Source organism: Amaranthus tricolor, chromosome 17 (genome assembly GCF_026212465.1).
Source record: "Amaranthus tricolor cultivar Red isolate AtriRed21 chromosome 17, ASM2621246v1, whole genome shotgun sequence".
Classification (NCBI taxonomy): domain Eukaryota; kingdom Viridiplantae; phylum Streptophyta; class Magnoliopsida; order Caryophyllales; family Amaranthaceae; genus Amaranthus; species Amaranthus tricolor.
The window spans coordinates 18,217,283-18,232,931 of NC_080063.1; the positions used below are offsets into that span (position 1 = coordinate 18,217,283).

The 15,649-nt window shown below is 31.9% G+C and overlaps 1 protein-coding gene across 1 annotated transcript; it reads left to right on the forward strand.

The window, feature by feature from the left end:
- Positions 1-5,038: 5,038 nt before the first annotated feature.
- On the forward strand, positions 5,039-13,545 carry LOC130803560 (pumilio homolog 1-like). The gene is made up of 10 exons (XM_057667724.1): positions 5,039-5,963; positions 7,530-8,971; positions 9,053-9,194; positions 9,293-9,400; positions 9,886-10,098; positions 10,207-10,317; positions 11,209-11,403; positions 12,219-12,393; positions 12,777-12,832; positions 13,002-13,545. The coding sequence occupies exons 1-9, from the start codon at positions 5,355-5,357 to the stop codon at positions 12,821-12,823; spliced, it is 3,042 nt and encodes a 1,013-aa protein (XP_057523707.1). The 5' UTR covers positions 5,039-5,354; the 3' UTR covers positions 12,824-12,832; positions 13,002-13,545.
- The last annotated feature ends 2,104 nt before the right edge of the window (positions 13,546-15,649 follow it).

Below are 15,649 nucleotides of genomic sequence, written 5' to 3' on the forward strand. Positions count from 1 at the left end.
ACAATAAGAAAATAAAAATTTATTGGTGTGAGTGGGTTGAATGTGATGGTTGTCGAGGAGTAGTGAGTAATTATGCAATGGAGTTGCTGCTACGTGTAATTGTTTTAATGGAAATTTGATCGCCTATCAAGAAAATTATCTGCAACTTTGTAAGTTATTGCAGCGAATCTTACAAATACATTTGTTTACTTTACATAGATAGATCGTTGTCTTCTTTTCCTTATTATCTTGTGTTTTAAGTTTTAAGTTTTAATTTATTAATATACCCAATTGCCTAAGCAAGATTTTATTTTTATTGATTTTTTTGTATTAGGTGTATTTGGTACGTAATGGATTTTTCATTAGTTTTTAAAAATGTTTTTGCATGTTAAAATTTTCAAGTTTTTTTTATTTGAAAAATAGTGATAAGAGAGCTGAAAATTTGATTTTTAAGATAAATCTAAAAAAAATGAGTAGCATTTCACTTTTGATTTTTAACTTAGTTTTATTTAATCTAATACAGTAGTACTTATATGAGTGTTTGGCATATGATTTTTTGTTAGCATTTGACATTCTAATGGATCAAATAACAATAAAAAAAGAGTTCTAAGCTAAAATCATATACCTATTCATAGTAGGTATGTTTGGCAAATATGTTAGTTGTTGACTTTTTAGTTGGTTTGTTTGACTAGCTGAAAATGTTTAGTGTTTATTAGAGAAAAATTGGATTCAAAGCCAATGAAAAAAAGCTAACAAAACTATTTTCAGTTGTCTGAAAAGTCAATTGATAAACATCTTTCTGGAGTTTTGATCAACCAATAAGTCAATAGTCAAAAAGACATTTATCAAACAACTTTAATAGCTTAAGTTTTAATGACTTTTTTATTATGACATATTTCATCCCTAATAAATAACCAACAATAATATATACAAAAACATACATCTTAAACAATTGACTTAAATAACTTCGCATAGATGTGGCAACAATCATATCATACAATTTAATAAAAGGACTGAAAAATTCCACATGCCAATCTCATGTAGCCCCGTTAGATGTAGGAATTTAATTGTTGATATTGATTTATGTGGAAAATAAAATTAATAATAAGCTACTTGTCATTTTTAACCTTTCTAAAAATTAACTAGATTGAGTAATATATTTACCTTTTTAAAAACTAAATACTTTGAATGGTTCTGGCTAACATTAAGCTATACTAGATAAATTATTAATTCGAATTTTTACATACCTTAAATTTATTATTTTTATAAACTACGGAAATTTTTGTTACATTGAATGATATAAATAAGGTTAAAAATATAATGTGTTATATATTTATTACATTTTACTTAACATTGAAAACGCGTAATTTAGTTAACTTGATTATTACAATTGGACTTTTTAAGGATTTTTGAGAGCAAATTATATTAATATGTATCTTCTTACTAAAAATTTCCTGTATTACACAAAGCTTTTGTATTAATGTAATGCTAATACTCTAGCAACCTAGAACAAAAAAAAAATGGTCACTTTATATACCACAAATATCAAGTATGAGGTTATTTTCAAACATATACCATGCATGGGTCTTATAGCAAGTCATGTTATTAATATCAATTAGCTTTTTGGACGTCACTTTAATAAAATTCCCTTTATTTAATTAATTAAATTAAGTTATTCAAAAAGTAAGTCATTTTATCGACCAATTCTATTTCCACACACATGGCCTAGGCATTAGGCAACACAACAGGCATGGCGTATATAAACTTTAAAGTATGGATCAAGGATGAAGAATCTTGGGGAGTATAAAACAACATATTTTATTGTGTAAGATGTATGAAAATTTGTATATAATAGATCGAATTTTGAACAAAAATAATTTATTAAATCGAGCTTTACATGTTATATTTGCTGAGATGAATTTTGAACATAATTTATATTCAAAAATTTTTACACGTCGTTGTTGATGACCTAAACATCAGAGTTGATTTAACTATTTAAAAAACCCTTTAATTAGATTTACTTGCAAGTTGCAAGTAAGATTAGTGGCTTTTTTTTGAGTTTAAAATAATTTGACAAATTGAATAAAATTAATTTTAATGAAACTAAAGTCATATAAATAGTAAAATATGAGAGTAATTATGATTACATAACTATATTGAATTAAACTCGAATGAATATATATATATATATATATATATATATATATATATATATATATATATATATATATATATATATATATATATATATATATATATATATAAAATGAACTATTGAATTGAAATAAGCTAATTAAAAACAAACTAAACCATTTGAGTTTCTTAACACAATTTACATAATAAATCTATCTAGTATGGAAAAGAAACAGAATCAATATGATTGTCTAAAATGATGCACTAAGTATCGCACTATTCCGAACGGAATTTTAATCTTATATAAGAAAAACATGTTTTTACATTTATATTTTTGTTTTAATGGACTCTAAAATGAGAGAGTATGATATAATATAAGGTTTTTAGTTGAATTTATTCATTAAAATAGTATTATAATCACTGGTGGTCAAAAGTCAAATCTCATAAACCATGTTTCAAGTGGAATTATTAGTGTGAGGAAAATTTGTGTTGCTTACATAATTTTAACGAAAAAGCTCTTGTATAAGTCGATGTAGTTGATGGGACATATAACATGAAGTATATTGAAGTTGTAACGAAAAATTATATATAATTATGTAGCCAATTAAGCCTATTAAAAATAAGAAACAAAATCGATTTTAACAAGTCTTGTATGAGATCGTTTCACCGTGAGATGGGCTCATTCAAGCAGCCCATTTAATGATTTTTTAAAAAATTAATTAAATAAATTAAAATGTAACCGAACAAGACATACTTGACAGCTATTTTTTAAAAACTAGTATTAGGCCAATCTATATTAAGTTGTCTTACGGTAAAACGATTTTTAAAGAATTTTTCAATAATCAATTAAACATTTGAAATTAAGATATTAATTTAATTGAAAAACAAATATCATTTTTTTTTTAAATCTTGAATTTGATCCTTAACTAATCATTCTCCTTCCCTCTACTTTTTTGTAATAAATTAAGAAAAAAATTTCTACAATTCAACATGGTTGGATGAGAATATATAAATTAGTAAAGACAAAGGGTTGTGTATGTAGCTATGCTTCAAATTTTGACATTGGATTATGTTCATGTAAGTTATACACAGTTGTGAAATGTCATTGTCATTAACATTGCGGAAAGCAGATAATGATAGTGCCACAACACGCGTAATTATTTTTTATTATTATTGTCTTCTCATTACTACTTCTCATTTCACTACATTTCTTCATTAAAAAGTTCCAATTTTCCTTCCATGTACTGAAAATTAATCATATTTTCACAATAATTCACTTACATGTGCTCGACCTTAAAAGCTTTCTCTAATAATAAAATTACAAATACTTCTTTCATTTTAAAATTTTCATTTTTAGGTTGTCATTTCAAAAAAATAAATTATTTTCTTTTAAAAAAATTTAAAAGTTATTGGAACATTACGCGAAATGAAAATATTGTAAATTGAAATTAACAAAGCAAAACACTTAAATTTGCCGCAAACTAGACTTATGATTGATTTTAGATTCACTTTGACTGATTTTACATCTTTGCTTTTTTTTTTTTGGTCTTTTTTGAGAGAAAATAATTCTTTGCCTACATTATTTTTAAAATATAATTTGTCGTTTTTCAATTATTCTCTCAGACTTTAAGCATAGTTTATATAATTGAGAATTTTAGATGCACAGAATATGATGATGATGATAATCCGATCTGAATTCTACAATACACCTAATTATGCGCTAAAATCATAAATATAAAAGAACAGTATAATCAAAACTTATTTAAAAAATTATATCAATTGTGCACATTTAAAAAATAAATTTCGAGTTTGATCATATTTAAAATATATAAAATCCGACCAAAAACCAAACGCATAATTAACCTAAGTTACAAGTTTCCCTCCACTAGAAATCCCTTGGATTACATAACAAAATCCACTTACGGGCTACCGTCACACTTTCCATAAAATCAGTGGGTACTCCTCTCTGCTTACATGACGCGATTCTGTTTTTCCTAAAAAAATACCAATTCTATAACCTATTTTAAATATCTTGTAATAAATATTCTATTTCTATTTAAATATTGAGAAATTAGTATAGTACTATAATTTTATGGCTATGTGCAAGCTAAAATATATAAATGTATTGATATTATTAAATTTATCTCGACATGTAAAATTTTATTATTTTTTTGTTTTTTATGTTTCTTCACTATATAATTTTTATATACGACATACAAATTTAAATAAGATTTTTAAGGGATAGACTGAAGATAAATATATATTTATGTGAGATCTTGTTGGATTCGTTTTAATGCAAAATTTTTTATCAAATATTTTTATAACTTTTTATGGCGTGCATTTAAAGATATTGAAATTTAAAATTTGCTTTAAAAAGTATGCTAAAAGGAAAATGAACAAAAAAAAGAAGATATATATACATACACTTTGCAAAATAAAATGAGAACAAAAAATAATTAAGAACGCTAATTTATTCACAATTTTCTATATAAGATAGTCTTACCGTGAGACGCATTTTATATATTAATAGCCTAATTAATACAAATTATAAGTATATGAGTTTCTGATTTTGAGCTCGTCTCATTGAAAAACGATATCTCTAATGAATAACTCTAATTAATTAATGAGATATTCGTTATTATTTAATATGGGCTGACCAACTCTAATTTATTAAAAAATAAATTCTTTTTTTAGAGTTTATGACAATTATCTATTGTTTAGTCTTAATTAATTTTAACTTTTTTAGTTACAAAAGATTGTATGAGAAAATTTCACGGTGAAACGATTAAAAACCCAAAAACGGTGAAACTTGCGGTTAATAATTAATCAAATCAAAAACGAGAAAATATCCAAAAATCCCAAATCAATCCCAATATTTTATTACTAAAACTTTTAACAAAATTGAAAACCCTAAGCAAGGAAACTACCCCGCCACTGTAGGGTAATAAACAAATCTCATCTCTAGATTTAATCTCGATCGTCTATCTCCTTTCTTCTCTCATCTTGTGCTTATCACTCTCTTTTACTTTCTCTCTCTTTACTTCCCTCACTTTTTCTCTCCCTTCAAATTCACATCCTCAATGGCGATAAAAACCCTAATTCCACTGATTTCTAAATATCTCTAACATTTTCCATCATTCAGCTCATATTTTTTCAATCGAACATAAATTTCATACTTTTTCGTTATTTTTGGCGCTGGTACGACCTTTTTGGAGTTTATTGGTTTTATTGGAGTGAATGGAATGATAACGGAGAAGTATATGACCATGACATCTGAAGTAGGAGTACGATCGATCGATTACGGTGAAGAAACGGTAGGAAAAGAGAGGGAAAGAGGTTATGACATTTTTCGAAGTCCTTCGGCGCCGCCTACGATCGATGGTAATGGTAGTGTTGGAGGTTTATTTAGCGTCGATAATGGCGGAAATGGTGTATTTTCGCGCGAAGTATCGGAAGATGAGTTAAGGTCTGATCCAGCTTACATAAATTACTACTATTCGAGTGTTAATTTAAACCCAAGGCTACCCCCACCATTGTTGTCCAAAGAAGATTGGAGGTTTGCTCAGAGGTTGAGTAGTGGGCCTGGGAATGGGTCTGGGCTGGGAGGGATTGGAGATAGGAGGAAAGTGATTGGAGGTATAAATAATTGGGAAGAAGAGTTTAATGTAAGTAATAATAATGGTAATAATGGTGACATTAATAATAATGGGGTAAACGGAAATTCCTTGTTTTCTGTAGGATTTAATGGTGTGAAAGAGGAAGAGAGTAATGGACAAACTGAATGGAATGGTGTTGGATTGCCTGGATTAGGGTTGGGAAGTAGGCAGAAAAGTATTGCTGAAATTATTCAGGTAAAAATTATATTGTTTTGTTGGTGATTTGTTAAATAGCTTTTGGGTTTAATTGGTTTTGATTGTGATGTTTTTATTATGGTTCATGTTAGTTTTATAAGTTGAAAGAGTGAGCTGTTTCATGTTTTGTGATTATAACTTGTGTTTTTATGGTTTAAAGGGTCAATTTGTATAAAGTTGACCTTCTCAAATCTCATCTAGACGGGAGCTATTTAATGATTTGGGGAACAGAAATTTGTTACTTTATGGGTGGGTTTGTTATTTTGATGGGGTTGGGTTTATTTTTTCTATAAAGAAGTAATCTTTTTCTTTTAATCTGGAAGTTTTAGTTATATGGATTTATAGTTGTGAGATAGAGCTACTTTAATTTTCAGGTTAGAGTTTGTGTTTTTATGGAAGTGTTGCTATATTTGATGGGCTTGAGTATATTTTCTTATAAAAAAGGTTTTTTCTTTTTGTTGATTTACGTTTTATGTTTGAGTTGTAGACTTGTAGTTTGTGTTTAATAAATTTAGAATGTTATTGTTGGAGATTTTTATCTCTGTGTGTATCTGCTGGGAAAGTTTTGGGTTTTAATCAATGGGATGTGTGGGTTTACTGCAGGACTCAAGAAGACTTGTGACTTTATGTTTGGGTCAAAGATTGTAATATTATGTTAGTGTTTGCTGTTATGGCGTCTTATTTTTTGGGACTGACCTTATTTTGTTAGTTTAATTTTATAAGTGATCTTTAGGCTGATTTATATGTTAATTTTGAGTTGTAGTTTCTTCTTTGAATTCTTTGAACGTAATTATTATTGTCAGTTTAGCAGTTTTTAATTGAAGATACCAGTATCTGGTTATTTTCTAACCTATTCCATTCCCAAAGGGTTGATTCTTTCATTTGTAAAATATTAAATTGTTGCCTTTATTTATAAACTGGAAATCGCCTATTGTGTGTTGGAAGTGTCAAAATAGGAAGTCAATCTTGTAATTTTATTTTTTTTCCCCCTTACGAGTGAATATAGAATGGAGTTGATTAGGAGAAAGCAACATATGCTACTTTCTCCATTTCACAATTTTGATCACATTTGACCTTTTTTTTTTGTACATTTCAAGTTTAGTTCAAGCATTAATATCCATAAAAATACTTCATTATAATTTATAAAAAATATGTATTTAAATTGTATACATTGATACTAATCTAACAAGATACCACATGAATATATTTTAATTTTCTTATATTCATGAAAAATAACATTTAAAATTTCTCTATAAATTTATGGAAAATTCCAAACTTACCAACAATAAGAAAGATTTGGTTGTGATGAGTCATTGGATGCTAAAATTTGAATGATCTACTTTTAACATTAAAGTTCGGATTTTCCTTGTATATATATGGAGTCTCTGCTACAAAGTTGGTTAATAATATTCTGTGATAACCTTTTATTGGTTGAATTTTTCATTGGGGTATACAACAGCTATTCATAGGGTTTTGTTGCTTCTTGACAATTTGTGTCTCAAGTCATGCGCTTTGGTTGGATTCTTTGAAGTTCATTCTTATGTAAAGACTTTGTTTTGAAAACAGGACGACTTGAATAATTCTACCTCTGCTGCTAGGCTACCGTCTCGACCAGCTAGCCTCAATGGATTTGATGAGAACATTGCAACTTCTGAGGCTAAGTTGGCTCCCTTGTCGTCAACAGAACCTTTGCATGGTGGAGTCCTGCAAGGCCTTTCAGCAAACCGCAATGGTGATGTTTCAGCTTCTCTTAGTTATGCTTCTGCTTTAGGCGCATCCTTGTCAAGGAGCACCACTCCTGATCCTCAGCTCATTGCTAGAGCTCCTAGTCCTCGCATCCCCACAGCTGGTGAAGGCAGAATTAACTCAATTGACAAAAGAAGTGTGCACAGTCCTAATTCTCTTCATGCCACTTCAAACGGACCTAGTGCTGCTACAGATCTTGTATCTGCCTTATCCGGCATGAGTCTGTCTTCGGACGCTCAGATGGACGAGGAGAGGCATATGAGATTGCAATTTCAGCGCGGGGTTGGTGACCACCGAAACTTGTTCAATCTACATGGTGATCATAACCATGTCAAAAAGAGTGCTCACTTGAATTCTGCTGAGTTTGCTCCACTCAAGCAGCAGTCTGTATCCCATTCTACTAAAGGCTCATATCCGGCTAAGGGAAATTTCAGTGGAAGGGATCAAAACCACTACTTCAGGTCTGATGGAGTTGAGCATCACAAACATGGTGGACCAAATTCACCCTCTAACTTTCACAGTGTTGGCAGTCCTAGCTCAGCTATTCCAAATTACAGCCTCAGTGGACACAATATCAATCCTGCTTTGGCATCAATGATGGCTGGTCAGCTTGGCAGTGGGGCATTGCCACCATTATTCGAAAATGCTGCTGCCTCTGCCATTGGTGTTGGTGGTTTGGATTCTAGGGCACTGGGAGGAAGCGTGCCTTCGCGAGCAAACTTGATCGCTGCTGCTGCAGAGCTGCAAAATGCCGGTTGGGGGGGAAGTCAATCTCAGTTGGACCCCCTGTATCTGCACTATTTAACATCAAATGATTATTCTGCTGCCCAGTTGGCTGCTCTGAATGACCCTTCCCTTGATGGAGGCAATTCTTACATGGATTTTCTAGCACTCCAGAAAGCTTATTTGGGATTGCTGTCACCACAAAAATCAGATCGGCCTTACCTTGGTAAATCCGCTGGACTGAATCATGGCTACTATGGCAACCCAGGTTTTGGGATTGGCACAGGGTATGCTGGAAATCATTTAGGAAGTTCACTTCTTCCTAACTCCCCTGGTAGTCCTTTGAGACATGGTGAGAGGAATATGAGGTTGTCTTCTGGGATGAGGAACTTAGCTGCTGGCATGATGGGAAACTGGGGATCCGAAACCGGAAGCTTCATGGAGAACAGCTTTGTGTCCTCTCTGCTTGATGAATTTAAGAGCAACAAGACTAAATGTTTTGAGCTCTCTGAAATTGCTGGTCATGTTGTTGAGTTTAGGTGTGCATTCTGTATTTTTATTATCAATTTCCAAATCATTGGTTGCTTTCATGGCTTAACTGGTTTTCTTAATTTTGGCAGTGCGGATCAGTATGGCAGTCGCTTCATCCAGCAGAAACTTGAAACAGCTACACCAGAAGAGAAGAATATGGTTTTCCATGAAATAATTCCCCAAGCATTGTCACTGATGACAGATGTTTTTGGTAACTACGTCATTCAAAAGGTAATAATTACTGGATTTTTTTGTATTGATTTTATTTCTTGGCCTATTAAATCTGTACACTGTGTATAACTTGTGTATAATATTCTATTACATTGTAGTTTTTTGAGCATGGAACTGCATCACAAATTAGGGAACTAGCTGACAAACTCACTGGTCATGTTCTCACACTGAGCCTTCAAATGTATGGCTGCAGAGTAATTCAGAAGGTACGTTTCTTGCTTAATGTTATCCCACTCATCTATATGTTGATTCTTGTTAATATTTTTTTAATTGTAGTGATGCTAGATTTAAGATCTATATCTCTTCTTTTGATCCCTTCCCTCTGTTTACAGACAGGTCTACACTGTTAGAATTGTTTGCGTGTTGCTATTTTTTCATTCATGGTTTAATTTGTTCTTTGAGGAATGTATCAAATTTTCTATGCTGTTCAGAAAAGCTATCAAATATTAGATTTTTCAAAAATAATTTCCACAATCAATTTTCTTCGATTAAATGGAGCAACAATGCCTAAGCCTTGTTCTCATATGGGGGCTTCGGTTACTTCAACCAAAGCAAATTGACTTGTGAGATTGTCTACTACAATCATCGTTTTCATATCTCTGTTAGAGGAATATGAAAACATTTAATTTGCTTTGTATTGAGATTGTGCGACTATTCATGCATTTCTCATTTTGCTGTTCTCCCTTATCAGGCCATTGAAGTTGTCAATTTAGACCAGCAGAAAAAGATGGTTGTGGAGCTGGATGGCCATGTGATGCGCTGTGTGCGTGACCAAAATGGGAATCACGTTATCCAGAAGTGCATTGAGTGCATACCTGAAGATGCTATCCAGTTCATTATATTAACTTTTTATGATCAAGTTGTGACATTGTCAACCCATCCATATGGGTGTCGAGTCATCCAGGTATTAATTACACTGTCACTGATAATTTTTTTGTAAATCCAAATATTTCCCAGTTGTAATGTCGAGTGTGAGATAAACATGGATCTTATACTTTATTTTGCATTACAGAGAGTTTTGGAACACTGCCATGACCCTACAACCCAACGTATTGTGATGGAGGAGATTATGCAGTCCATCTCTATGTTGTCCCAGGATCAGTATGGGAATTATGTTGTTCAGGTATGCTGATGTCATTTATTTTTTGATTTTGAATGTTGATGTAAATCTCATTACTGGAAGTATTCTGCAACACATAGATCATTGCTGGATTCATGTTTTAATGAAGTGATGGACTTGTTAATTATAGGGACGAACTAGAAGCTTTGAAATCCTTTTGACTGGATCTAGAAGCTTATTTATTTCCTGAACAAGTTGACTTAAATGCTCGTTGAGTTAGAGATATAAACCATTGATATTATAATACTTAAAGATCTATACTTGTGCTGATTTGTGTCACATTTATTGCTGATTTGTTGTGTGTAAGTTTATGGTATGTTTCTTGTATTTTCTCTGAATAAGTAACATGTTTGTAATAGATCTATAATGTTCTTGTTGACTTAGAATATGATTTTTCATCTGAAGTTCACTATCCTTCACTTGATACATGGATAAATGTGGCAAATGTTGTATCATGTCTAATGAGCTAGTATCCAAATGAGTAAATGACACAATTACTGATTATAGAGGTACAACTGTACAACAATGTTCATCACCTGAAATCTTTGGAGAGTTCTTTTCGGTTTTTGGGTCTGTGTTTTTGAACCCTTTTTTTTTATGGTTTAGAGGTGAGTGTTCTAATTATTTCTCTTGATAGGCCTAATCTGAGGGCCCTTTGGATTAGCTTAGTCTCTTTCTATTTTATGGAGAGTTAACAAGATAGGCTTCTTCTAATTCTAAACGTTTGTAGTTGATACCGGGTTGCTGGCTGACTACCTTTTTTATGACTATCGAACTGTTTACAATTTCGAAAAGCGTTTTTGAATGTTATATTCCTTTTTTACGCAGATGTGTTATGCAAGATTTGATTATGCTATCTATGTTACATAAATTCAACCTTTTGTTATTTTACAGCACGTGCTGGAGCACGGAAAGCCACATGAACGCTCTGCTATAATAACCAAATTGACTGGGAAGATAGTTCAAATGAGTCAACAAAAATTTGCTTCAAATGTGATAGAAAAATGTCTTGCGTTTGGCGATACAACAGAGCGCCGCAATATGGTGAATGAAATGCTTGGAGCTACTGATGATAATGAGCCACTTCAGGTTCGTCCTACTTCATTGTGCATACATACTGACATTCTTGGTCATTCTCTGTCCTTTTAAGATTTCTCAGCTGATATTGTGAGAGCATGCAATGTTACTTTGTCCAATGAATTTTCTGTATATTGTCACTTTTTTATATCAACATACACCTGTCGTTGAAGTTTATTGAATGCTATATATAAGGGTTTTGTTTGTGTTTGCTGTCATGTCAGCTAGCTGTAATTCCATTCCTACCATTTTTCCATGCCACGTTTCTACAATATTTTTGCTTCATTTATTGGCATATCCTGTGTTGATCTTATATCATAGGGTGTGGTGTACATTGTTTCTTTAGCAGCTATTTTATGTGCAAATGTATAATGAACTGATATTGAATGTAAAGGGGCATAGAGATCATACCATTCCCGCTTTCCTGAATCTTGGCTGTTCCTGTGATCTAACCATGTTGCAGATTTTATGGTGGATCATTTTTTGTCCGAACTAGAGATCATGGGGCAGGGTGTGTTTTAACAAATTGTAAAATTTTGGATGACTGGCTCTTGGTCGAATAGGATGTGCACATGAAAAAAGTTCTGACGGAAGGATGAAAAAACTTAAATCTTGAACTTTTATTGTGTTTGGGGTGAGGGACTTGATCAGACGGAAGAATGAACAAACTTAGATGGGGATTTGCCGTGTTTAATCTTTTGCTTCAAGTTTGTATATGATGAAAAGATTTTTATCTTTTTCCCTCAAATCTTATGTATTCATTTTTGTTGTACTAGCTACGCCAAACCCAACTAAATATTGTGTGATCATCTGCTTTTCTTGTTCAGGTGATGATGAAAGATCAGTTTGCAAACTATGTTGTGCAAAAAGTGCTGGAAACTTGTGATGACCAGCAGCTCGAAGTGATTCTCTCACGAATAAAGAATCATCTGAATGCACTGAAGAAGTATACATATGGAAAGCATATTGTTGCCCGTGTAGAAAAACTTGTTGCAGCTGGAGGTAATTATGTTTCTTTTCCCTTTACATCAGAATTGCTGCCTTGGATGTATGTTAGTTCATTAATGTTTGCTTTACTCATTTATGTCAAGCTAACTCGTGATCAGGTACATACTACATAGTTTTCAGTGATCGTCTTATATCATTACGCAAATCAAGTATATGTTTGAAAGTACTATTTTTACTACTTTATTTCTTGTGCTGTTCTAATTTTATCTCGATCATCATTCAAGTTCACTATACTTGCAATATGTTTCAACGAGTTCAAATTAGTTCAAGAACTATCTACGACATCACGTTCTCATAAGTGCAGCCATGTGAATTTCATGTGAACTAAACGACACAGCTGATTGCTTATCCTTTTTTCGTTTTCCTTTGTATTGTAGAGAGGAGAATCAGCTTGCAGACTCCCTATCCTGCTCCAGTGGCATAGATTAAAAAGGTACCGTAAAGCTAACTGATACTCCCTTCGTCTCTTTGAATTTGCTCCACCACATCTAAAAAGCTCCCACTTTGATTTGTGTTATGTAGCAAGTTTAAAGGACAAAGACTAATTGATACGAAAAGAACGAAAACCTTCAGTTGCTTATTGTGTTTTCATTCTTTTGTAGAGAAGAGGAGAACCAGTTTGCTGTCTCCCTCCCTACCCAGCTCCGATGGCATAGAAGAAAAAGGCGTTGTACAGCTAACTGAGGCTAGTAGGAAAGTGGTTCTCTCTACCCTTTGTTTTGTTTTATGCCTGCTGTAGCTCCCGTCTATTTATTAAGGTTGGACCGAGAGCTGAATGAAAAATAAAAGTCTGTTGCAACTGTAAAACTGTAAATTGTAGCGTTTTCTTTTGTTTCTCGAGAATATATATATACCTAGAAAACCAGGTTAGTTCAAGGCTCAAATGGTACAAGTTACCAGATGCCCCCTCCCCTTGCCGTAGAGACTTGAAAAAATTACTGTACAAGTTTCGAGGGTGTATAGAGAAGGCTGTGGAGGTAGTAATATTTACGACTTAAGACTGTACAGATCGTTGCTAGCCGCAGAAGAAGAGCGAAAGAGAGAGCCTTCGTGTTAGAACTTAGAATTGAGGCTATAAGTTTTCCTTTTTTCTTTTTAACTGTGTATCGGATTGATAATTTCTTCTTTGAAAGAACAATTTTCTCATATGGTTTGATCTTTAATTTGGTTAATGTTTGCTGTTTAATTTTTTGAAATTTTTTGTCACTTGAAAAGAGATTGTGTTAAGGTTAGCCTGCATGAAATTTGGACTTCCTTAGTGTGAATAGATGATATTGAACTGCCATTAAGAGGAAATATGATTTCCAATTGCTATCAATTGCATGCTTCCAATTTTCTTGGAAATAAATAATGGGGGGTAATATCCCTTGAAATATATATTCCCATTGAAAAAAAAATAAATTTATTAACTAAGCATTTTCTTCGTCCTTTTGAATTTGATAAGGCCAAAAAAGGAGGGTGTAATGAAGTCCAACCTTCTATATTTTTACAATAGAATGCTTTCGGTACTCAAAACTCATAATCAGACTTATTGATTAGTCATACACTCTGCCAAAACTCCCATTCTAACAAACTCATTAAAACAAAAAATTAGAAAACATACTAAATTTAAATTTGCTCCATGTAATTCAAAAAAATTAATAAAACTCTTTGAGTCATAATCTAGTGCAAACTTAAAAAAACTGAAAAAGAATAAATAATCAAACAAAATAACAATTAATAAAAGAAATAATATTGTTGAGAATGGTTATAATTATAGTTATCAATTCAGTTATCCGTACAAATCAAGATCTGAGAAAAAAAAAGATTAGTATGCTGATTTTAATCGCATCTTCTCAAAGGAGAGAACAAGGAAAATTACCCACAAGTAAATTATTCAGTATACTAAAAAGCTTTAAAAATTTAAAGAAATTTTGCAAAATGAAACTCGATCATTTATTAGTTAAAGAAAAATGACATGATATTTAATCTTGAGTAATATCACTACCTTTAAAGTATGTTAGACTTGCATTTATTTATAATAAAATTGAGTTAGTTAGAGAATAGAATACACTGCATAATATATTGTTGATAATTTCTAAAATGACAGAGTTAATTTAAAGTATAATAATCAAAATTGAGTATTTCTATTGCATAATATATCTGACTTTATTTTTCTAATATCACATGCTTATATTTCTTGTTAATGCAAAAAAAATCGCTATTGCATGAATTTATACATTAGTGGTAATAATAATAAGAGAAAATTCTATAAAACTACCTATTCTATACCTGATTTTGCAAAAAACTACCTTATCTAATTTTTTTTCCAAAAAACTACCTTATGTAATACTTATGTTTGCAAAAGAGTACCTTTTAACGGATAGGTTAGTTTTGACCGTCAAAACTAACTTTGACTATCACGTGTGACGCACGTGACCCATTATTTAGCAAACCTTCTTCATTGCTGCTGTTCATTTCAGAAACCTTCTTCGAAAAGCTTATCTTTTCTCTTCTTCTTCGAAAAAACCGGGTTATCTTCTTCGAAAAAGCTGTGCAAAGCTCTTCAATTCGCTCCCTTCTTCCTTGAGACATCTTCCAGCTGAAGCATCTAACATTTAGAGGTATGTAGTACCACTCAATTAAGGATCTTTTCTTCGTTGTTGAAATTTTTTTTTTCTGTAATTTCGCTCCTTTATTTCAATGGCTGCTGTAATTTTCGTTATTAATTTCTTGTTTTTATGTTGTCATTTGTTAATTGATTATTGTTGTTTGAGAATAATGTATAATGGTTCCTTAAATTAGATAAATCAGTAACATGAAGAAATTGAAAATCTGGAAAAAAGCAAGTACTTCGAAAATGCAGCATTCTGAGTTGGCAAATGAGTTGGTCAATGTTAGGACATATGAGGTGGAGCTTGAAAGAAATGATGTGGCACATGAGGTTGTGGATGACCTGGAAAGAGCAAATATAGTTGTTGATGTTGGGGAAATGGGACCACCAAACACATATACGGGTTATAAAGAATGTGTAAGTGCTAACCCTAGATCTAAAACAAATAACTTAGATGCTATTTCAACCCTAAACCTTACACCAATTGAGAGAGGTTTAACCCTACAACAACAACTTTCTGAATCTGAGGTTAGCAGTGATGATGATTACAGTTGCGGTGATGAGGATGAATATGAGCATGATTCAGATTTGTTTGCAGAAAATGTAGTTTATGGTCTCGATGATGTGTTTATAGGTGATGATGAAATTAGATTGTTA